This window comes from Corvus hawaiiensis, chromosome 1, assembly GCF_020740725.1.
Source record: "Corvus hawaiiensis isolate bCorHaw1 chromosome 1, bCorHaw1.pri.cur, whole genome shotgun sequence".
NCBI classification, from domain to species: Eukaryota; Metazoa; Chordata; class Aves; order Passeriformes; family Corvidae; genus Corvus; species Corvus hawaiiensis.
In genome coordinates, this window is record NC_063213.1 from 40,893,438 (window position 1) to 40,917,288 (window position 23,851).

General features: G+C 38.9%; 2 protein-coding genes across 12 annotated transcripts in view; one reads left to right on the forward strand and one right to left on the reverse strand.

Annotated features, from left to right (window-relative positions):
* Positions 1–21,188, forward strand: part of TOP2B (DNA topoisomerase II beta) — a 60,612-nt gene extending 39,424 nt beyond the window's left edge. The window contains exons 19-36 of one of the 2 annotated variants that reach the window (XM_048301773.1): positions 2,522–2,643; positions 3,423–3,571; positions 5,501–5,732; positions 7,131–7,265; positions 7,710–7,910; positions 9,555–9,750; positions 9,907–9,998; positions 11,132–11,287; positions 11,419–11,502; positions 12,390–12,587; positions 12,921–13,065; positions 14,297–14,455; positions 15,254–15,461; positions 15,973–16,055; positions 16,365–16,475; positions 19,498–19,614; positions 20,404–20,501; positions 20,704–21,188. In XM_048301773.1, coding sequence (XP_048157730.1) covers positions 2,522–2,643; positions 3,423–3,571; positions 5,501–5,732; positions 7,131–7,265; positions 7,710–7,910; positions 9,555–9,750; positions 9,907–9,998; positions 11,132–11,287; positions 11,419–11,502; positions 12,390–12,587; positions 12,921–13,065; positions 14,297–14,455; positions 15,254–15,461; positions 15,973–16,055; positions 16,365–16,475; positions 19,498–19,614; positions 20,404–20,501; positions 20,704–20,865 — 2,648 coding nt within the window. In that variant the 3' untranslated portion in view covers positions 20,866–21,188. The remainder of the gene's footprint in view (positions 1–2,521; positions 2,644–3,422; positions 3,572–5,500; positions 5,733–7,130; positions 7,266–7,709; positions 7,911–9,554; positions 9,751–9,906; positions 9,999–11,131; positions 11,288–11,418; positions 11,503–12,389; positions 12,588–12,920; positions 13,066–14,296; positions 14,456–15,253; positions 15,462–15,972; positions 16,056–16,364; positions 16,476–19,497; positions 19,615–20,403; positions 20,502–20,703) is intronic. The other variant, XM_048301782.1, reaches the window with a different exon arrangement.
* Positions 21,189–21,242: 54 nt separating this feature from the next.
* RARB (retinoic acid receptor beta) overlaps positions 21,243–23,851 on the reverse strand; it is a 324,309-nt gene continuing 321,700 nt past the window's right edge. For all 10 annotated transcript variants that reach the window (XM_048301822.1, XM_048301837.1, XM_048301814.1 and 7 more), the window contains one exon: positions 21,243–22,678. In XM_048301822.1, the coding sequence (XP_048157779.1) occupies positions 22,482–22,678 (197 nt within the window). In that variant the 3' untranslated portion in view covers positions 21,243–22,481. The remainder of the gene's footprint in view (positions 22,679–23,851) is intronic.

Below are 23,851 nucleotides of genomic sequence, written 5' to 3' on the forward strand. Positions count from 1 at the left end.
CTTGGGACAAGAGGGACATGAAGCTCCTGAGGCAGGTTCAGTGGAGGGTTATGAAGATGACGAAGGGACTGGACTATCTCTCTTATGAGGAAAGGCTGATGGAGCTGGGCCTGTTCAGTCTCAAGAGATGGTTGCGAGGGGACCTTATCAATGTGTGTAAGTACTAAAGGGGAGGTGTCAAGAGGATGGAGCCAGGATCTTCTCAGTGGTGCCAAACAGTAGGACAAGAGGCAGTGGACAGGCACTGATGCACAGGAAGTTCCACCTGAACATGAGGAAGAACTTCTATGTGCGGTGACTGCACACTGGAGGGTGTGGAGTCTCCGTCACTGAATATATTCAAGAGAGACTATATCCTGTGCAGTGTACTCTAGGGTGATCCTGCTCGGGGAGGTTGGACCAGATGAGCCACTGTGGTCTCTTCCAACCTGAAGAATTCTGTTCAGGAATTGCCATGTTTCTTCTGTGGAAGTTTAAGCTGCTGCTGTGCAGGCTTGTTACTTAACCAGACCTATTCCCTAGGCTGTACAAGCACTTTGTTTCTGCTCATACCATCAGAGAAAGCAAGTCTCTTAAGTACTTATAATAATTAACATTCAAGTCAGCAGCTGAGTGCAGATGAAGATGCAAATGTTTTCTCTCTTCAGTCTTGCACCACAGGCAGTGCTCTAATGTTTACTGACCTGTAATCTTGCTAGGCTCCTGTCAGTCAGGCTTACTAACCCTCCCCCTTTCAATAGCATAAACATTAAAAGGAGCAGCTTACTACACTACAGCTTTGTTTGTAAAACTGTCCGCAGACAGCATGAGCAGGAATTCCCGTCCATGTCATTGTCCGTGTGCACAAGCTTACTACGGTCAGAAAACAGGCTTCAGGGAGGGGGGAAGTGCATTTATCTCCACTTTCCAGTACATTTTATAGTGGAGCTGGTCAGGCTTCTTGACACTACAGACTTACACTAAAATATTCATACAGGAAGAGCTTTTTGTGTTTTGGATGAGAGAGGGGGATAGTTCAGGGGGTAGGGGCAGTAGCTTCCTGGTAGGATGGATCCCCAGTTTTGATGCAGAATGAAGCTGAGTTAGGTATGCAGATACACACCTAGGGAACCAAAGGATGTCAGTCTCTGTTTCAGCTTCTCCAGACTTAGTTCTTTCCATACCTGGGTGCTTACAGAGCTGTGTGTTTCAAGAGATCCTTGCTCTTTACAACATGCTGTACCCAGACTGCTTTCTCAGAAACAGCAGAATGATTTTGCTGAAACTTAAAGAATGAACTCGCAGTAGACTGTTTCTACAGAAATGTAAGAAAATAAGAGGGGAACATAGCTATTCATGTATTTGTGTGTGTCTATGTATATATGTAACATAATGTAGGTGTATATATATAATATTACAAATATTATATATAATTCCTGTGAGTATTTCTCCGCATTCTGGGCATGGATACGTGAATTGTTCAGCAGGTGTAGTGCTCTAGCAATGGCTTTTGTCCTTTAGCATCGTCAGGAGATAAATGACAGGCTAGTCTGGTGGCAAATCTCAGAAAAAATAATGAAGAGGATTTTGGCTGTCTCTTCACAGCTGCTAGTTACAATTCTTACTACTTGGTGATTCTCCTGTGTGAAGGAAATCCTTTAAGTCTGTTGTTTTCAATAGATTTCTGGTAGTAAAACATGATGCAGACCCATTGTAAAAAAGTTTGGATATTACATATTTAAATAAAATGGAAATTGAAGACAGTTTCTTTTTTATTTTTTCGTCCTCTTTCCAGCTTTTGCTCTTATGTTTGACCCACTGTAGTAATGGTAACATTTAACAATATTTTAGTGCATTTCAGAAATGTATGTGAATTAAAACACTGCCTAGCTCAATAAGCATGATCTAGAACTGGTTACAAGTTCTAGATAACATGCAGCAAATATGATGCAATCCCTTCCGCACAGATGTTGTTCCTAAAGTGTGCTTAAGCAATGAAAATAAACCAGAAGATCAGGAACTGGCTTCTTTCTTAAAACTTTAATAAAAGATCTAAAGAGGATAACATTTTTTTTGTTGAATTTTAATGCGTATTTGAGAATTTCACACAAAAAGTAGAATTTCTGAGTGCTGTGAAATACACGTAAGCTACAGTTACAGCTGTTATTGCTGAATTTGTGCCAGTATTCTTAGGAAAAAGATTTTGCTGAGTAGAATGGAAAGAATTCTTGACTTGTGGAAGTTGTACTTCTAGGATCAAGCTCCAGTTTATTAGAATGATGTATTGAATGCCGTATAATAGGCTGAAAAGATTATGTTACCACTATTTTGGTAATTGTTTTGAGTTTGGTAAAATACTTTTATTACTTTTTTAAAAATTACATATTTATTATTTTGTTACTATTACCATGTGAATTTACTTCTATTTAATTTCTAGACTTCTTTTGAGAGAGATTAGAAATGATAATAAAGGCTAAACAAGTTTATAATTTGAAAACATTTGCTTGTGTCTGTGTTGAGAATGGGACGTTCTTCTTACTAGGTTTGAAACCAGGGCAACGCAAGGTTCTGTTCACTTGCTTTAAGAGAAATGATAAACGTGAAGTAAAGGTTGCTCAGCTGGCTGGTTCTGTGGCTGAAATGTCAGCTTATCACCATGGGGAGGTGAGTATGGAGTATGGTGAAGTTGTGAGGACTTTTAGCCTACGTAAAATATTAGGTAAATGTTTCTGGTATTAAAATTGCAAACTATTGACTGTAATTCTACTAATCACAGATGTCTTTTAGAAGGAAGTGAACCAAGCAGTATGTGTCTTAATAAGACAGCACATTTCCTTTCTTTCCAAGTGTTTGTCCACAGTGTTATCCCAAATACAGTATGGGTTGTGGCAAAATAGTAGATAACTAATTACCTAGGCAACTTCTAGATTCTCAAATCATAGGAATATAGGAACTATGTACTAGGACAATTTTTGTCTGAAATAAGAAGTACAGTATTTTAAGGGAAGAAGCAGAGACTCTGTTCTTCAAAAACTTTTTATGATGTCAGAACAAAGATTATTTCTAGCTCCTGTTTTGTTTATATTTATTTGAAATATTAGCAAAAGTGGCCATATTAACAGTCCATCTATCCCCTCTCTTCTCCCTTTAGAAGCAATGAGTAGTGGTTTGTGCGTGCAAGTGTGGTCAGTTTGTGTCCCTTTACTTCCCCCAGAGAAGTGCTTTAGAAAAAAATGAGAAGCCCAGGGGTTTTCATAAGCATAGAATATGTATTCCCAGCAGCCCTTGTAAAAGGTTACTACAGGCCTTTCTCAGGGAGACTGCTTTTTTAAAAATTTAATTCAGGTTAGTCACATAATTTTGGGCCATTAAAAATAGATTTTACTGGCTGATTAGGGTAGACTGTCTCATACTTAGTACAATGAATATGTATTTTCTTGCAGCAAGCACTAATGATGACTATCGTCAACTTGGCTCAGAACTTTGTTGGAAGTAACAATGTGAATCTGCTACAACCTATTGGTCAGTTTGGCACCAGGCTTCATGGTGGAAAGGATGCTGCCAGCCCTCGCTATATTTTCACCATGTTAAGGTAAGCTGCTAATGTCAAGCTAAATGCATTCTTTTAAATAGCTTTGTGTAGTGGTTTGGTCTAAAATACTCATTACTGTATATCTTTTGTGAGATAAGAATTGGGAGAAAAGCAAAGCAGGCACCAAACTTGAAAGAATATAAAGGAGTTTATTAACAGACCTAAAAGAAAAAGGAAAAAAAAAATCATACCACACCTTCAGAACACTTCTCCTCCCCCCCACCTTTCTCCCTTCTCCCACTGACAGTGTAAAAAGACAACCCTTAAGATGTTCAGTCTGTTTATCACTTCCATAATAACCTTGTTCAGTTCATTTAGGAAGTGGAGTCTCTCTTGCCCGTGCTATGAACACATTATCACAACGAGACAGCCGCCCGGGTTGGTTCTGTGCTCGCATGCAAGTCCCTTCCCATGACTTGCAGTTTTTCCCACAACTGCTTTCGAGGGTCCACTCTTGAATTACTGGGGTACAATTTTAAGGTTGAGCCGTTCAGAAACAAAAGTTCTCTTCACCCATCTCTGGGAGCATTTCATCTCTAAGAACAGAGGCCCTCCTCCTTCCCTGGGAGCAAAGGGTCTTCCTCATCTTCATCTCTAGGACTGTCTCTGGGAGCATCTTTAGGAACTGAGGTCTTCTCCTTTTGCATTTGGAGCAAAAGTCCTCATTGCTTCCATCTCTCCCTGTTCAAACTTCTCATCAAATTACAGCTGCTTCAGCATCTGCCTATCTCAGCACAGGTGCTTCTGCTCACAAGTACGAGTCGAACGCTCCACCCCCCATGCCTTCATGAAATTACAATGGGTACTCTGATACATCACAGCTTCACAACAGAATTTTAGCTTTAAGCATCTCCTCTTTCTCCTCCCTCGGGTTTTCAGCTCTTCACAGCACTAAAAGGGTTAATCTCACCTCGGCCTTGCAGCTGGAATGTCGCTTATCACTGTTGGTCACCTGACCTCTGCCGGACAGCGGTGCAGCTTCAGCTGAATCTTGGCCGCACTGGACAGGGGGGAGAGCCGAGCTGCTCCGCCTGCCCACAGCAGGACTGTGGGGGTGGTTCTGCGGGTGGAACAGGGCCCATCAGCTCCAGGATGGCCATGGCCCGGCCCAGCCTGGCCCAAGCAGCGCCTGGGCTGGGCCCGCTGGCCCCCACACGGGCCCCGCAGCCACCTGTCCCAGCACTGGAAACGAGAGAGAGCTCTGCCTGGGGTTTGTTTATTCTTAAATGTGGATCACAGAGGCGGTCACAATTTAAGTGGCTAAAAAACATGTCCATATTCAAACTGGCCAGCTGATAGGTTATGTCTGGTCACAGAGGAAGCTGTAAGCACCCCTTGGCAAGGACATCACTTCCAGGACTATGCTTTGCTAACTCATGACACTTTGTTATGAAACTCATCCTTTCACAACACTTCTTTTTTTTGGGGTGGGTAGGGGAGAGAAGTGGAGAAAGATTGAAATATTTTGATAGAAGTTCGTATTTTGCTTTGGATCTCTTAAGTGTGGATTTGAACACCTGTAGCATTTTGCTACTCCTACAGTTAAGCAAGGAAATTTTGCAACTTTTTGGATGCTGTGTTGCTTTATTACTGGGTGCTCCAGTGTCACACTGAGCTGTGTGTTCTGAAAGCTTCAAAGAATGGTATTTTGTAGATGTTAAATGTCAGCAGTTGCTGGTGCACCAGGTACGTGTGTTACTGTGAAGGAAATTAACATCATCTATTACGAACATGCTCTTCCATTGGGAAGAACTTCTTTATCTCAGGAGATGTGTACATTGGGTTTTCAGCTTCAGAATGGCAAAGAGAAAGGAAGACGTGAGAAAAATCTGCAAACAGATCATATCTTGGCCCAAGAACTGTTCAAGCAAGGTGTTCTTTACTTAATGGAGTTGAGGTTAAATGGTTTTCTTTTTTTTCTTTTTAAAGCCCTTTAGCAAGGCTGCTTTTTCCATCAGTGGACGACAACTTGCTTAAATTCCTGTATGATGACAACCAACGTGTAGAGCCTGAATGGTATATTCCCATCATTCCCATGGTCCTAGTAAATGGAGCTGAAGGAATTGGCACCGGATGGGCATGCAAACTTCCAAACTATGATACCAGAGAGATTGTAAACAATGTCAGACGAATGCTGGATGGCCTAGATCCCCACCCAATGGTAAAAATGATAGTACATGTTGGTATTTAATTTGTGTGTACTTAAAAAATTAATTCCTATCTCTCTTGAACTTCTTGATTATTGGAACATCTGAGTTGGTTTGTCCCAGTAATTTTATGTAGAAGCTTTACTTGACTGTTGGGATGAGGCTGGGAAGTTCACCTTGAAGCAAAAACATTGCTATCTGTATTTTTTTGCAATTATTTTAGCAGACTTTTTGTTCAGTCTGCTGACTGTTACAAGTCTTACAGAGTAGTTGTGACATGGCAGTAAAAAGTTGTATCACTCTTTCTTTTTGAAGGTACTACTTAAGTATCTTCAGCCAAAGTTAGCATTTTCTTTCTCTTGTCTGAATTGTTCTCTCTTTTATATATCTGTAGGCAGAGAAGATACTGCTGCTGTTCAAGAAAATCAGCAGCTTCTGAGCTGCATTTAGCTTCTGTTTATTCAAAATTTCAGAAGAAGTCCCAGAAGTGGTGTGAAAAAAATGGGGCAGGAAGAATACCTGTGTGAACCCATAATATCTGTGACCAAGAGATGAAATACAGTTGATGTAACCCTAATTTTACAACTGATGAATATTGCTGCTTGGCTGTGTTTACCAAGTCATAGAAGCAGAAACATCTTTTCTTCTCTATTTAGATCACAGTTCACTGAGTGTGCAGTATCAGTTTTCATGACATAGTGGCTTTCCTTTTTCAAATTCTTGGGAACAATGAAGTTTTTTTTTTAAATTAATGCAATCCGTTGCCCTTCCTTTAGGACTCCTAGGCCTTCTGTGTAGTCTCACAGTCAATTGAAGCTCACTGTGGTTGAAAGAGGCAGTTCTGCCTCCATCTAGCTCCTTTCTGTATGCTGGTATGTGTTTGTGTTCTCATGGTAAGCTGGATAAGGAAACCAATCCTGTTAAAAAAATTCCTCAGCCTGTTAGTTATGATTTAACCTGGATGGGTTCCACTATCTTTGCCAAACAGCACAAAAAAGAAAAAATGGTTAGGGGAGGTAGCACCACTTCTGTAAAGTTACTGTGAGACTGGGGTGTTAATCTGCTTTCTGTCATGCCTTATTTGTGCTTAGAGTTATCTTTAAAAAAGAGGAGGAAAAAACCAAACAAAAGAATCAAAACCAAACCCCACTACCTCCCTGGGTTCAGCCACATCTTCTTAACAATTCTACTCTGTGGACAGTAGGATAATTGGTCCTGTCACTTGCATGTGTGTATTCTGGTTTTTTTTCTGTAGTATTTTTCCTATGACTTCAGATTTTCACAGGCATGAGAGGTTTGTTGATGGTTTAGTGCAATATACAGTGATAACTGTATGGAGTATGGGAAACAAATATTTTACTGACACTTTATTATAAAGGTTATTACCACTTTGCTGGTTTTTCCAATTTCAGCTCCCAAACTACAAAAACTTCAAAGGAACCATTCAGGAACTTGGTCAAAATCAGTATGTAGTGAGTGGTGAAATTTTTGTGGTGGACAGGAACACAGTAGAAATTACAGAGCTTCCTGTAAGGACATGGACCCAGGTAAGTAAAAGTGAAATACATTTTAATATAAACAAAAACCAATGAAGAATTCCTCATTAAATTATTTAATCCTACATCTGCATGAACTTCTAACACAATTTCTCATTATACATACAAGGAAAGGAGCATGGTTTCATTCTCCTGTGTGCTTTTGTAGAGGATGGTTTTCTATTCGTGCCATCAACTGTCCATGCTACAAAGAATACCTGCTTCTCCTGCTGAATTCATAGTTAATCCACTTCACAGTAGCCTTTTCTGTCCTGGTTAGATGCCTTGTCTGTTTGTGCTGCTCCTGGCCTGCATTTTGCAGGTTATACTGGTTCTGTAAACTATAACTGGTATCAGATGTAATGCACAGAGCTTTTGAAGTTTATGTTGTTCAGTTGGTTTGCAGTTTTAAGGCATTTCAAGTGTTTTTGGTTTTTACTGCCCTATTTTTAACAGGTGTACAAAGAACAGGTTCTAGAACCTATGTTGAATGGGACTGAAAAAACTCCAGCGTTAATTTCTGACTATAAGGAATACCACACTGATACAACTGTGAAATTTGTTGTGAAGATGACAGAAGAAAAACTTGCACAGGCAGAAGCTGCTGGATTGCACAAAGTCTTTAAGCTTCAAACAAGTCTTACTTGTAATTCTATGGTAACTTTTTCAAGTTTGGCTATCAGAATCCCTTCTGTTGCTTGTTGTAAACTCAAATGTTTTTGCAGTATACCTTGGTTCTTGGTATTGAACAGTGCTTTGTGTATTTGAAATTGTTTGAATAGTAGAAAGCTGTCATGATGACCAATATTAAGTCATTATGAAAGATTAAATCCATTTTAGTCCTGATGAGTCTTTCAAATAAGACAGGTCTGGGGTGGTTGCCTTCCTGTAATTGAAATTTTCCTGTGCAGCTAACCAAAAGTGGTTAATGTAAAGTAGATCGTACAAGTACGTTTCTGCCATATTATAATTAGATTTGAGTTTTAAACTTGAGACAAGTTACATTTTCACAATTGAACTCTCTGCAGGACTGTTACTTATCTAATAGGAGTTAAATGATCCAGTGTTTCCACCAGCATAAATCCAATTTTTGGTGGTAAGGTATAGCAAACACTGTTCTTAAGCTGCTGAAGACATAATAGTGCTGTAAATTACTAAGAATATGAATAAATATAGATGTCTATCTATTCTGAGCAGGATTTGAATGTAAGTTAATTTCTGCCAGAAGATTTCCAAACATCCTGTCTTTACAGATAGTGAAAAAACAGTTCTGTTTTTTTTATGGCAGATGCTACTTTCAGATATTATTATAAAACACAAATATCATTAGTGTTGCTATTGTTGTGTACATCAAAAGCTATGTGAAAATAGGTTAAAAATAAATTAAAGATTGTAGAATTAGAAGAGGAAACAGGCCTTGGTCAACTAATTTTGTAGATTGTACTTGAAGAGCAAATCTACCAGATCAGGGTGATGTTATTTCTCACACGTTTAAACAATTTGTAGCAACTACTGTGAGAATCTGTTGTCAGTTTTACATTTCACAAATTACGAAATGTTTTGCAGCTGAATCCTGCATTTTCTGCCTGCCAAAATAAATCATAAGGGCTGCTTTCTGTACCTGTGTAGGAATTAATCTGCCCTAGTGTAAGCACCTTAAAAAGTTATGCGAGCTGGCCATTGTCTCCCACCTCCCAAACAGCTATTTTGGATAGATGAATTACCCCCTAGAGGGGTTAATTTCTTTGAGTTGACTATGGAGGGCACCGAGGGTGACTAGTTCACCTATAAATGTCTAAACTGGAGATGTCAGAAGCCAGGCAGGATTGATTCCACCTCTCAAGTAAAAATGATTTCTTGCTTTGTGCTTGAACTTGAAGGATGGTACTTTTCACAGCTGAAAAGTGACAGATTTCACAGCAGAATTGAAAGATTATTAAGGATTATTAAGCTTTTAAACTGTTATATTAAATAGTTGTGAATCATTAGTTGCTACTGAACTTGTGGTTTAATATGTAGATAAAATTAGTCATTCAAGTGAATTCAGCCATATTTCTCTATATAGCTGTCTTTTTGTTTGATTGTGTTACCATAAATCTCATCCTGAATCTACTCGTGAATAAAAATAAAGTCCATCCAGCTCCGTGCTGTGTAGCTCCACAGTGAGGTTTGAGTTCACACTCCTCGAAACACCACTTCTTGTAGGGTACTTTTATATGTGCAATAGAACTGAACACTTACACAAAGGCTAACAAAGTTTGAGTTACGCAGCCTCTCTCAAGCATGTAATGTATCTTCTAGGTGCTGTTTGATCACATGGGGTGTCTGAAGAAGTACGAAACCGTGCAGGACATCTTGAAGGAGTTCTTTGATCTGCGATTACATTATTACAGCTTGCGCAAGGAGTGGCTCGTGGGAATGTTCGGTGCAGAGTCCACCAAGCTGAACAACCAAGCTCGTTTCATCCTGGAGAAGATACAAGGAAAAATTACCATTGGTGAGTAAATAGAAGTTAGAATTGTTAACAGTGGGGGAAGATCTGGAAATTATTTAAGTATAGCAGAAAGCACTTGCATACAATGCATTTATTTTCACGACACTGATTTTCATTTTTTTTTTTCTCCCCTCCTCTGTGTTGGTGTGTGTCTTGTAGAGAACAGATCAAAAAGAGATTTGATTCAGATGTTGGTTCAGAGAGGTTATGAATCTGATCCAGTAAAAGCCTGGAAAGAAGCACAGGAAAAGGTAATAATCTAGATATAGTTGATGTTGTTACTGTTGTAAATTATATTGCTTGTTTTCTAGTAGTCTAACTTAATTGATAACACACATAGCGCTTTAAAAACATTATTCATTTACTCCTTACTGGCTTCCATTTAAAAAAAACACATTAAACTTAGACAAAAAAATAGTTAATGTAATATCGGTATTGTATATGGATAATTCTTAGAAGAAAACTAGATAATACAAGTCTGAAAAATGAGATTGCAGAGGATTGAATTTCTTAATGTACCCAAATCAAAACTGGCAACTTGATTTCTGTCTGATACAGAAAGTGCTGCATCAGTTACCCTCTCATACAACTAATTACTAAATGTCATTGTTTCTATGTGACTTAGTGATTGTTTTTCTGTAAAGAAACATAGATATTATAAAGGTATGACTTTTAAATTTATTTTAGTAAATTTGACCATGAGCTTGACTTCTCTTTATTTCTGCTTTTTTTAAAACCAAACAGTTTTTATTGTTCCAGAAGAGAGACGCAACAAGTTTAATTTCAAAATTACATCCCCATTACTATGGGAAGATGGGACTACTTTGAAAAGCAGCTTTGAATTTCTGTCAGCCATCCCTTTTCTGTGTCTTTGCCACTGCTTTAGCTATTTTTTTTCATTTCACATTTGTTCTGTATTTTTAATACTGCATTTTAACTCTATGGAATGATTTCTATTTTATAACAAGACTGTTGTTTAGAGAAATTTTGATCTACTTTCAAACCTCAGTTTGTGCATTTGGGGCTTTGGTACCAACTCTTACCCAAAGGACTGTGCTCATTTCTAAAGGAACAGATATCCATGACTATACCAAGGGCAAAGGTCTCAGCCCTGTGAGACAGGTGGGACAGCACCAGTATCTGCAGCCAGCAGCATACAAGACTCTAGCACAGGTTCAGTTTGTTTTCTTAAATCAAATGATTAATAATCCAGCTCTAGAAGGTCACAGGGACATGGCCTTTTGGAAAGGCCCAGAAAATGTTCAGATTATTGAATCTGTGAGGGCACATCTTACTACTCTGTGATGGTGCTTTGGAGCAGTGTTACAGTTCATGCACAGAGCTGAGATCACTAATACTTGGAATGGTGAATGTTCCACCTCAGGCAGCAGAAGAGGAGGACTCTCAGAATGCAAATGATGATGCTTCCTCTGCTTCTGGTGCAACCTCTGGCCCTGACTTCAACTACATCTTGAACATGTCCCTGTGGTCACTCACAAAAGAGAAAGTGGAAGAGCTGATTAAGCAGAGAGATTCCAAGGTTGGTACACCATGGAACGCTTGTTCTGAAATTACACCATCATTGCTGATGTGCCTGTTGGGACTGTTCAGTCTTCAGTGGCATTTGCTTTAGTTGTAACTTACATTCTCTATACTACTTTCATGTTTTAGGAGAGAGAACTAAATGACCTTAAAAGGAAGTCTCCTTCGGATCTCTGGAAGGAAGATCTAGCGGCGTTTGTTGAAGGGCTTGAAGTATGTTTTACTTGACATGTATTTCTAAAACATGAAATTCACATTAATTTAATTAAATGCACTAACTAATACAAATTACTAAAATTTAAGAAAAGTAATTTAAAAATACTACACTTTGAATCAAAAGCAGATGCATTTCACAATATAATGGTAACTGGAAAATCAGTATTGGGTATCGGTGTTCCTAGTAGTGTTTCTCAGGGATTGTCTCTTGCATCTATCTAGTTTAATGTTTTTTCCAAGTCAGTGATGTTAAAAGAAGAACAACCAGGAGAAAGTTAGTTTTCAGATGGCAAAAACCTGGGAGTAGTAACTGGTAATGGTAATAATTACAGTAGTTCTACATGATCTAATTTTTTGTGAGGCACGAAGTATTATCGAATTCAAAACTGTACATCCAGGAATGGAGTGTGTGGACAATAAATACTATATGAGGGACCCTTAGTTTGCATCATCAGTAATTCTGGAATAAAGTCCCATTGGTGAATAACTGCTGGACCTCAGTTTTCCATGTTGTCTGTAAAGGGCTGGTGCAACATTTTGAAGTGACATACTTCAAAACTAAATGTTTAAGTTAAATGCTGAAATAATGGAAATTTACAACAGTGCCAGAGAAATAGCAACTTGATAGAAGAAAGATTGTTTCATTCTAATGGCATCCAAAAGTTTGTGTCTATTTATCCTTAAATGAAAGTGTAGTTTTTAACCCTACAGGGTAATGCATTTACCAAGATTAAGTGAAAAGTGTGTTCCAATTCAAGTGAGAATTAAGGGGAGACTTACGTTCCATGTAAAAAGGAGATGAATCTTAAATAATCATCATGTTCCACTTTGTCCTTATTTAAAAATAATGAGTTTCCTCCCTCCTGCTTCCCCTTGTTTGTTAGAAAGTAGAAGCACAGGAGAGAGAAGATGTTCTGGCTGGCATGGTTGGCAAACCTATAAAAGGCAAGGTTGGTAAACCCAAAATGAAGAAACTCCAGCTGGAAGAGACCATGCCATCACCATTTGGCAGAAGAATAGTTCCACAGATTACATCTGCCATGAAAGCTGATGCCAGCAGGAAGTTGCTGAAAAAGAAAAAGGTAAACCAAAATGACTGCTACAGTTAAATTATTTGTTGTTTAACTGGTGTATTTTTCTCTCTGGTAGTGTAAATCCAAATTGCCAGATTGTCGCTGGTGCTGTATTTGTACTGTTTTGCTGACCTGATGCATAAGAAATTTGTACTGGATTTCTTTCACATTTGCAAGCCTCTTGTGACTGCTTATAGTTCAGGTGTTTTTATTGAGATAACTTCTTTCCAAGTCTATTCAACAAATGTCAGTAAACCAGTCTACATTCATTATCATCCACAAAACTATTCCAGTTCAGTCTTGAAATGTAAAGGTGTAATTCATTTTATTTTGTAATTTTAGGGTGAAACTGATTCTCTAGCAATAAAAATGGAATTTGATGAAGAGTTTGGTGGGGTGCCAGCTGAGGGTGGTGGGGATGACTCACTGAATGCATCAGCTGCAGCAGCTAAAACCCCTAAACCTAAGAGAGAGAAGAAGGAGCCTGGTAAGACCCTTGCACAGCCATAGTTAACCTCAGTTGTGTACACTTACTGGGCATGAAATGCATTTTTAACACAGAGTGAGAAGGGAAATAGAGCACAGTAATCACTATTTCATCTGATTTTCTTTCCTAAAATGAAATATTTGAAAGTACTCTGCTGAAGTTTCTTTGTCTAAGCTACTTTCCTGGGGGTGGTGGATCTTACATTTTCTACATTCAAATTTTTTGGAGGGTCTAAATCTTTGAATTAGTGTATAGAAAAATACATTCTTTTTACATAATGAGGCTAATTCTGTGCAAACTGAAATGTCTGGTTTGTGTGCTCTTTGACATTGAAGGACAGGGCACTCACCTTCAGCCCCTCAGTCTGAGTAATGGTATAGATTGTAGAAGTTGATTAAATAAATGTATTTTTCTATTGACATATTCAGTCATTCTGACTTTCAGAAAGTTACGGGTGCTATGGCTTGGCAGAGACCAACATTCACTTTCCCGTTTCCTCTGCTAGTGGGAATTTGTTATTGCTATTTGAGAAATACATAGTAACAGGGAGGCAGCAACAAAATAAGAAAGCTGGAGCAGAAGAGAAGGTTTAAGTATGAGGGGTTTATTTTTTCAAAAAAAAGGGGAAAAATGTGGTTGCTCAAATAATTATTCCGAGATAAGATCTGGTTTTAATTATTCAGGGGATTATCCAACCTGAATAGATTCACTGAGTACAGTTAGGACTGACTTGTCTACATGCAGCTCAAATCTCCCACAGCCAGTGTTGAGCCAGAGCAAGTTAGCCCAGCTTGACCTGAGCTTGCCCTGCAATTGACTGACCACATTTTTACCCCCCCGCAATAGGAAATCCTCTGCTTCCCTCGTTTGTTGTGTTTTTCCAATAAGTGTTTCTGATCATGTTCCCTGAATAATGGAAAACTGCACGTTCTTTTTCTGGAAAAATCTAGCAACCTTTAAAGAAGTGCAAGTTTGATGGCAAAGGAGATAAAACTTCAAATTAGACACTTCATGTTTTCCAGTCATAAAACTGATTTCTTTGGCAGCAGCCAGTCAGGTTCTGTGCAAAATAATTTCATGTTAAATCTTTCTTCAGGGTGGAGGAGAAGAAAATTTACAATGCTTAAAGGAGAACTTTTTAAGATTAAAATTTATGCTAAATTTGTAAACAATCAGAAAAGATGAAAATATTTTTTAACCTGACTGTAGTAAATGCTTTTACTTTTGGCAGGTGCCAGGGTAAGAAGGACACCATCATCTACAAAATCCAGTGCAAAAAAAGTGAAGAAACGAAACCCATGGTCAGATGATGAATCCAAGTCTGAAAGTGATTTAGAAGAAAATGAGCCTGTGATTATTCCAAGAGACTCTCTGCTTAGGAGAGCTGCAGGTACCCAAGAGTTTGAGAATTGTGTATTGTGACTGAAAGTTTCAACTACAAACTTACATTTTCCTTTGACCATAGCCTTCCTTTAGGACTTTATTTCCTACAGATAGCTTGCATTACATTTTCTTCACTGTGTAAAGAATACTCTTAATGTCAAGATCAGGAATTTAAGGGTTGATATGAAAGATTTTGTAACTTAGATCAGAAATCTTTTCCCCTATTCTAAACACTAGAATAGAAATTACTTATAAAACTAGGGAATTATACAAGAAACAGACAAGATAATATTATTACAAACAAAAAATTTACTCCAGTACAATTATACTGCCAAATAAGGCCTAAAAGGCAAGTAAAAAATTATCAGAAGAATTCTGAACACTCCGTGGAAACCAAGACTGAAAGTTTGGAAAATGTGTAAGTGTTTGATGGTTAAAAAAACCCCACAGAGTTTCTGGAAAATTAGGAAGAATGTTCAAATGGTGGATTCAAGGAAACTTCAATTTTAAGTGACGGATTCTCATTCCTTAAAAGTACTGGTGCACAATGTCTCCATAATGCCCTTAGCTGAAGGTGTCTGAGCAAGCCACAAGAGGTGTTGGATATTTGCTAGCATCTAAATTATTCTTTATTCTTTTCAGCCCTTTATTCTTCCAGGCTGAAACAAATGTATTATCCACCACTCTTTTGTCTTGTCTACTCTGAGGCAGGGATTGTTCAGTGACTTCCACTTTGATTTGTATTTGTATCTGTTTTATATAACATAAACAGCTATCCTGAAATGTGTACATTTGGTTTTCTCAGCTGAGAGGCCCAAGTACACTTTTGACTTCTCAGAAGAAGAAGATGATGCCGATGATGATGACGATGCCAACAATAACAATGATTTGGATGAGCTCAAAGTAAAAGCCTCTCCAGTTACAAATGACAGAGAGGATGAGTTTGTTCCCTCAGACAGTTTAGAAAAAGATGAGTATGACTTCTCCCCAGTCAAATCAAAGCCATCTCCAGAGTAAGTACTGTAACTCAGCAGGATTTCTTTATTAATAATTTTTTCAATGCAGAAGTGTCTGAACAAAACTGAGAAACATCAGCCTGTTATTACTCTACATGTACCATGAAAAATAAAATGTGGAGGAATTCAAGTGTATGTTATCTCAGCCTTGCAACTGACTATTGCAGGGGTGACTCATGATTAAAAAATAATATAATGATATATAAAAGTAGTTATGATACACTATCTGTAATATAATCTGTTAAATTACTTTTTTAAAGATTCTCCGTTTTCTGTCTTGTGCCCATCTGGTATAGAGAACCATTAAAAAAAATGTAATTCTGTTAATTTTAAATGCCTGAAGTTCTTGACTGGATGTCAGTTTTAGAGGTTTGACTGCTGCCAGCAGGTACAAAAATGCTGGAAATGTTATAAGAGGATTTGAATCTTACATGGATATTGTGATGTCCACGTACTTCAGCATGTGCTTAATGTAACTGATATAATTCCCTTTTTTTTTGCTTGTAAGTAGAAAAACATCTCAAGCCAAGAAAAATCAAGATTTTGGGAACATCTTCTCTTTTCCATCTTACTCGCAGAAGACGGATGATGGTGAGCTTGTTTTCACAGTTCCATTTAATTTTTACAGCAACTATTAATGGGATATTTTGGGGAGTGGTACACACAAACTTCACACAGTAGTTACAGGAGAAGGATGTCCACATTTATAAAGGGGAAAAGCACAGGAAATTCTGATCTTTAGAGGAACAAAGCTTGGATCGTAGGTAAGGAAGTCGCAGTACATCCATAGCTGTAGCATCACAAACACTTACTTGAGATTAATTTTTCCTGTAATTCATATTGATGTAATTACTATATGCCGTGAATGAATCTTATTCTAACCTTGCTCTGTGATTGTAGATACGACAAAATTGGACAGTGATGATGAGGATTCTGCTCCGGTTTTCTCATCATCTTTTGCCCCAAAACAAACAGAGAAAATTCCAAGTAAAACAGCAGCTGCTAAAAAGGGTATGTATAGAATTGGCCTGTAAGCCAATCCTTCTGTTTGAAAGTCATCTTCTTCACCTTTGCATTGTCTCTTCAAGCCTCAAAGTGGGAACTGCTTTCATTTATTTTGCACTCTGTGAAATTCAGCAATCGGGTGTGAACTTTCTCCTGCTCCTTAATAGTATTAATTTGTTTCTTTCTACTGGCTACTTTGTAGTGTCAAAACTTAATACTTTCCACATGCAGACGTGGTGTTCAGCCGTCATTTAGTGTAACTAGTGGGAGGCTTTTAGCTTCAGAGAGTGGAGTAAAGTGGAGCATGACACCAGGAGGTGTGGAATATCCCTTGGGTCAGTGGGAGGCAGCTGTCCCAATTGTGTCCCCTCACAACTCCTTTTGCACTCCCTTGCTGGTGTGAGAAGCAGAAACTCTATGTCAGCAGTAACAAAGCATTCCTGTATTGTCAACGCTGTCTCCAGCCCAAATACAAAGCACAGTCCCACACTACCTGCTATGAAGAAAACGAACTGTGTCCCAGCCAAAACCAGCACAGAAGGCTATCACTTTTTCCTCTTGAAACAGAGGATGAGAGACTCTCCTCAGACTTCAGAGGTGTAAATTCTCTCAATTATTAGTCAGCTTTTAGAACTGGCATCTTGCAGCATTTTTTTTTCCCTGTGATACTGTGGCCTTTGTTTTTTAAAACTTCTTCTGACCAACTATATTAATTCTTCTGTAAGAAAAGGTACCTCAAGGAAATTGACAAGAAAGCAGGCAGTTACAATAGTTAACTTACTCTTAAAGATGAGAAAAAAACCATCTCGTGTTCTATATTAGGCACCAGTGAACTGCAGCATCTTTTCACCCTTTCCCCCACTGCCTCCCCATTTCTAGTCTATTTCTTGATGCATTGTGTCTAATCTAGTTTGTTAACAGGTCAAATCAGTGAACGCCTGAATACATCTCAAACACTTCCAGTTGTTGGTAGAATTCTGTAGTATAGTAAATAAAGATTGTTTACAGGAATAGCTGATCTCTAATAGAGTAGTCTTTTATATTAAACTTCTGTACTGCAGCAAATGCAAGAGAGAACTCTGTATGCAGTAGCCAGGCACGGATGCAACTGAACATTCAATCTTTCTCACTCTCTGTTTTTTGAGGGTCATTAGCCTAAACTGAAACCTTAAAATACAGCTGTGATCTGTTTCTGAGTTTCTGATTAACCTGTACACACACAAAATATGTATAAACAGGCTCTCTTTCAAGCAAGAGTTAAATTTTTGCCTTCAGAGTAGCCTTAGGGACAGTCTGCCTCTCAGTGTATGGCAACATGACAGGTTGCTTTCACCAGTTTTCATCTCTTCTGCCCAGATCAGACATGACCACAGTTTCATGACCACAGCTGGACAGTCCAGTAGGTTTAGTTCATTGGTCATCTGGTACCCTTTTTGTAGTCTCTTGGATTCTAAGTCCATTGTTGTGGACTTGGCAGCAGCCTCCTCAGACCCCATTTTCTGGTAATGTAATATTCCATCCACCCACCCTCGCACTGGGAGTGTTGATTCTTTGTGGATGAAATGATTGCTTCAGAGCTGTTTGATTTTCTGTGACTTCAGACTCCAATCAATGTGGGATGAAATCTCTTGACCTCTGGTGTTCACTACAGAGGATCAAGAGACAGCTGAACTTTTCCATGACTATTTGAGCCGTCTGTGCTTCTAGGGCTTTAGAGTAAAGCCTAAGGGAAGTCTGAAAAGCAGCCTTATTTTTGATGAGAAGCAGCTGCTCACCTTGAACAGCCCAGCTGCTGAGATTCCAGCAGTGAGATGTACTCTTTGCATCACCTTCAGGGCTGATACCATACCTGGACTTCCTACTGAAAACTTGGGCTTCTTGAGAGCCTGTGTGCATTGATTGTGCTGCAGACTCTGTTTCCTGTCATGGTACCTAGTGGAGAGCTTGGCTGAGCTGATTTGCTGTCAAGAGACCCTTCACACTTGTGCAGCCATTAGGGGTGTAATTTATGGTAGTGGATGAGAATCCCCCTGTATTTAGTGCAGAGGGCAGTGAGTGTTCTGGACACTATTCCTTTAGCCACCAGATAACAACTAAGAGGTTTGCTGTCCCTTGGACTTGGTGTTCTGCAGGCAGGCTCTGTTTCAAGTGGAGAATAAATCCAGTGTCTGTGGCAGTGTGTCGTACCTCTCTTTCTGCAGTGACTCTCCAGTGGTAGCAGTTCAAGGCATCGTAGCCAAAACGCTCCTGGAGACACTCGCTTGTTCTCCAAACACATTGTCCTAGTGATCCCGTAAATGAAATTTGAATTCTCACAAACATCCACATTCCTGGTATGTGGAGTGTTTGTACATGTGTCTGTGTGAGGCATTTGTGGCTGATAGAGGGTAGGTCAGGTTTGTGTCTGATGTTTCTGCAAGACTCACTCATTTACAAGCCTATAGAACACATGATCTGATGATCTTAAGGGTCTTTTCTGACCTAAATGGCTCCATGATTCTCTTCCTTTCCTCTCCTCTCTGCTTTTTCTGAAGTTCCTTTTCACTGAGACTGACAGAAAGCAATGTCACATAGACAGAGGCACTGCCTCCCTAACTCCTGCAGTAATCCTGGGGAAAGCTGTCCCGCAGTCCTACCACCGTGAAGGCAAAAACGTCACAAGCAGCTGGATTTGTAAACACTGTAATGTATCCAGACCCGTTCAAAGTATCCAACCTGGAGGACTTCTGTTGCTGCTTTAGCTACTAGTAACCTGTTTTGTACTCAAAAAGATGAAACAGTATTCAGTCAAGGACACTGGAATTTACTGGGTGCACCGATCCATCTCAGAGCAGGACACAGGAAACGTCCTTTTTATTCCATGCAGTTCTAGCATAAAAGCTGAAGTATATTTTCCCCAAGTGCAGAAATCACTCATCTTGTTTTTTAATGTCTGACATTTATGGTGTAATTGGAGTATCTAGTACAATTTAGTATGTCCAACCAGTATGTGAATTTAACATGTTTAGTATCTCTTAACTTCCAACAGCAAAACTAGATGCACCCCCTAAGCCTAAAAGAGCCCCCAAGGCCAAGAAAGTGGAAACTGTAAACTCTGACTCAGATTCAGAATTCGGCATTCCAAAGAAGACGGCAGCACCCAAAGGTAGGAGTCACACCTGGGCTCTCTGGAGCACAGGGCTCACAATGATTGCAAGAGTCACACTGAGTTTTTAGTACATCGAGCACTGGTAGATTACTCAGCCATGAGCCTTTTACAGTGACTTCTTGGCAAACAATGTGTGAACTTTTTATCTGACCTGCACTGTTGGGAATGCATTTCTGCAGCTGCTGCACCCCTCACACACCCTCTTCCATTCTACTGGGTACTACTTATTTTCTTCGATCTCAACTCTTTCCAAGCCAGTAAAATTCTGGTACTAATTGTAGTAAGTAGCAATTTCTGGGTGTTTAAACCCAGTTTTCGGTATCCCAGTTCTCTGAGTCCTCACAACACAGCACAGCAAGCATTGTAATTGGAGGAGTCTGTAAAGGATGCGCCAGTATTGATGTTTGAGGTTAACAGTAAATTTACTAAATAGTAAAGGTGAATTAATGCTGTGTAATCAGTGCAGAAGGTGACCAAGGACTTGTAGTTCTTTAGCAGTGTAGAAGTTACCTCATCTCATGAAGTTTGTCCCTGTCTTGAACTGACAGCTTGAACTGTCAGGGTGAATGGTGACTGTGGAAGAAGTAGAAAATATTTAAAACTGAGAATATAAAAAATACTGTATTATACTGCTGTTGTGAAGAAGCTTGAGTAGTGAACTGGTTTTGAACTTAACATGTAGACACACTAAAGTAATTTCACTAGGGGGTTTTTCAGTTTGATGAAGTCTGGAGTTTATTAAAAAAAAAAAACCAAAACAAAATTAACTCGTAATCTCTCACCTAGGAAAAGGCAGAGGGGCAAAGAAAAGGAAAGCATCTGGTTCAGAAAATGAAGGCGAATACAACCCTGGGAAGAAAACACCCAAGTCCACACCAAGCAAGGTCAGTGCCATCTATGCTCTCTTCTCCTTGTAAGAAGAACATCATGGATTACTTTACAAGTTCTTATTACAAATTGCTAATATGGTAATGGAGGCTGAGGTGTCATTAGAAATCAGATGCTAGAGAGGTTTCTTCCCATTCTGAATATTAAAATGGAAAATGTACAAAGCATCACAACTGATTTGTCTTTTCTTTTCTAAAGAAATCCAAGAAGGCTGCTTTTGACCAGGATTCTGATGTGGAAATCTTCCAGTCAGGCTTTGCCTCCGAAACTGCCCCAAAGCCACGGACAGGCCGGGCTAGAAAAGAAGTTAAATATTTTGCAGAGTCTGATGAAGATGATGATTTTGATATGTTTAATTAAGTGCCCAAAGAGCACAAAAATGTTTTCCAACAAGTATCTTGTGTTGTCCTTTTGTCCCCTCTGTCGCGAACTTTTGTACATTTGACTTATTTTATGTGATAATGTAATTGATGGTTTTTATTATTGTGTGTAGGCATTTTAACATTTTGTTCTTACACCTACAGTTTTATGCTCTTTTTTACTCATTGAAATGTCATGTATTGTCTGACTGGCTTGTAGAGATGTTCTAGACAGCTGTGCTAAAGCACATTTTAATTGTCATGGTTGCAAACAGCAAACCTGCTTTTTGAAATGAAGTTTAAACATTAAAAAATGGAAAACTACTCTGTGTTTGTGTGTGGAAAATTTGGGCTAGACGGACTACTTCTACACAATTCTTAAAATAAATATATTTTATTCTTTGCCAGGAGACTCCATGGAAAAAGGTAAACAGTATATGAACATAGAAAGCATTGTTAAACAATCTCAATGTACAAACAGAGCCAGTGAAAGTACATCACAGACTTGCTAGAATATATAAAAAAAAAAAAAAAATTCCACTAGTGCTTTAAATGAAACCTAAGAAACTGACACTTTAAATCTGTTAACCATTCTACCACAGTTTTCACTCTGCTTCATGGTGATTTAACAAGGCCAAGAAGGCAGATTCTCTCCTTGTGTTTCTGGAAGTCCTAGCTGTAATTCCCTAGCACCTGGAGGGCTGGAAAACCCAGCTGATTCCTGGCAGTTGATTCTTAAGGAAATACCCTGGACTCAGTGATTCAAAAGCTGTGAGGCTTGCTGGTTATCATCCCATGAAGTTTCCCTAATGGCTTGTGAACAAGTAAACAAAAACATGGTAACATTGAAAAGTGTTTCTGCCTTGGAAGCTATAGCACTGCTGTCGAAATGGAGCAGGTAATTGTGGAGCTAGGTCACCAGCCAGCTAAGAAACCACTTCTTTAAAATTTAAAGTGACATTAACAGTGGAACAAATGACATCTGAATAACTGAGCTGGCAGTTAATGCTGATACCGATACCTCTTCTGCTGGGGCAGTGACGTTTTGTATACTTTTTACAAGGAAGGAGATGCAAACTGAGGGCAGCAAGGACAAGTTTTCATATTTCAACTAAATCAGATGGTCCTTTCAACTTCCTTCTCTGGATGTGTACAGTAGTCCATGTCCTGTGGTTGGTGTCTTGATTGTTTTAGGTATGAGAGACAAAAGGAAAGCACCAAACATCCAGTATGGAGAGTACAGCCATACATTTGTATGTACAAAGTCATCAGAAATGCAACCAGAATTTGAAGACTGGGATCTGTCTTGTCACCATGCAATATTGAGTGTTCAGAGAAGAAAACAGAAGCTTAACTTTTTTTTTTTTTTTTTTTGCATGAAATGGCTGATTTAAAGTTTCAAAAGTTTGCATTTTCTAGTTTTAAGAGTTTAAACAGCAAGGAGTATATATCGATACATATGAAAATTTCTTGGTCCTTGTTGAGTTTATCTATATATATATATACATATATAGATATATATTAAGTCCAGAAACTAAGCAGCAGTAAAAATGTTTTTCTTGCTTTTCATCCCTGTACATAAGGTATTAGGAATGTCTGAAGTAGCTGGAAAATGTCTTATTCCACCATAGGGGATTGACTGACACTGCTGTTATCCACTGAACTAGGTGAGATACTGGGACTGTGTTCTGCAGTATTTCCATGTGAGGTTGGTGTCAGTGGTTCATGTCCTTCAGAGTTCTCCAACATTTCCTGAATAAGAGGTGGCATGGATCCAGGAATTTCCATTTTCAGTGTAATGACACGTTCTGCACCTTTAAAAAGAAAACACAAAATCCTTTCCATGAGCATGATTCATAATACTTCCTTTCTGTTAGCATTACAGTAGTAATTTCAGGCTATATTTTGTTCATGGAGTTGGTGTCTCCTTCTATACTTCTTGCATACAAATGTGTGTGAGTGAACTTCTTCATGCAGTTCAAGAGAAAGGAGTTAGGTGAGTGCTCCTTAACAAATTAATTCAAACCTATGACATAGCAACTGATATTTCAATACAGGTAAATTGGAGGAGCTGCCTTTTTTCAAAGAAGGAACCAAAATGGCATTACATTATACCGAAAAATTAAATCAGACTGTGCTCATGTAGATGTCTTTATAAACTGGAATAACATTTAGTCTTTATTCTGTACTGGATCTGCAAAGAATGACAAAAGTTCTGACTATGGTAAATAGGTGAGGTGAATCCTGCAAGAGAACTGCAGTGATCTAAGTCATAAACGTTTCTTTCCCGTAGAGAAAACTGTGAAATAAGATGCAGAATTTAGCAAACAATTACTTTATAAAAGAACACATTCAGGCAAAAGGGGGAAGCTGCTTTCTCTGTTCTTCAGGCATCTTGTCTTGTGCTAATGAACCACCAAAGTGTGCAGGAGCCCCGAGCACTGCTCAGCTCTGCCTTGGCTTGTCATGTGTAACAGGCATTTGTATGCAGAGGGGGGCTCTGCAGGTGAGTGCATGCAGGATTAAACAAAATTACTGCATCAATCATGACCACTCAGACTGGGAGCCAACAACAATTGGTTTAGGGAGGAAAAAAGCCCAACACAAAGTCTCAGTGTGTGGTCAGCAGGCAGGGACACAGCACGAGCATGGCACAGACACAGCAGCCAAGACCCTGCCAGACACAGGACAGGCAGTGCTGAGGGACCTGTGCATCAAGTAATTTATAGCCATAAACCTCAGCATTTGTGTTGCTCAGGATTCCTGATCATCTTAAAATTGGAGTCCAATGGAAGAGGAACCTGTGTTTTTTAAACAAAAAGAAGAAACAAAAAAAAATACAGAGAAAATAGTTTGGTTATCAATGAACCATTCCAGAGGAGTGATCCTTTGGAAATACTCTGCTTATCCATGCTGCTGCAGTGGAGATGCTGGAGAGAGCACTGGTCACTCCAGACTGGAAAGGAGCATTTAAGTGTTTATGCCTT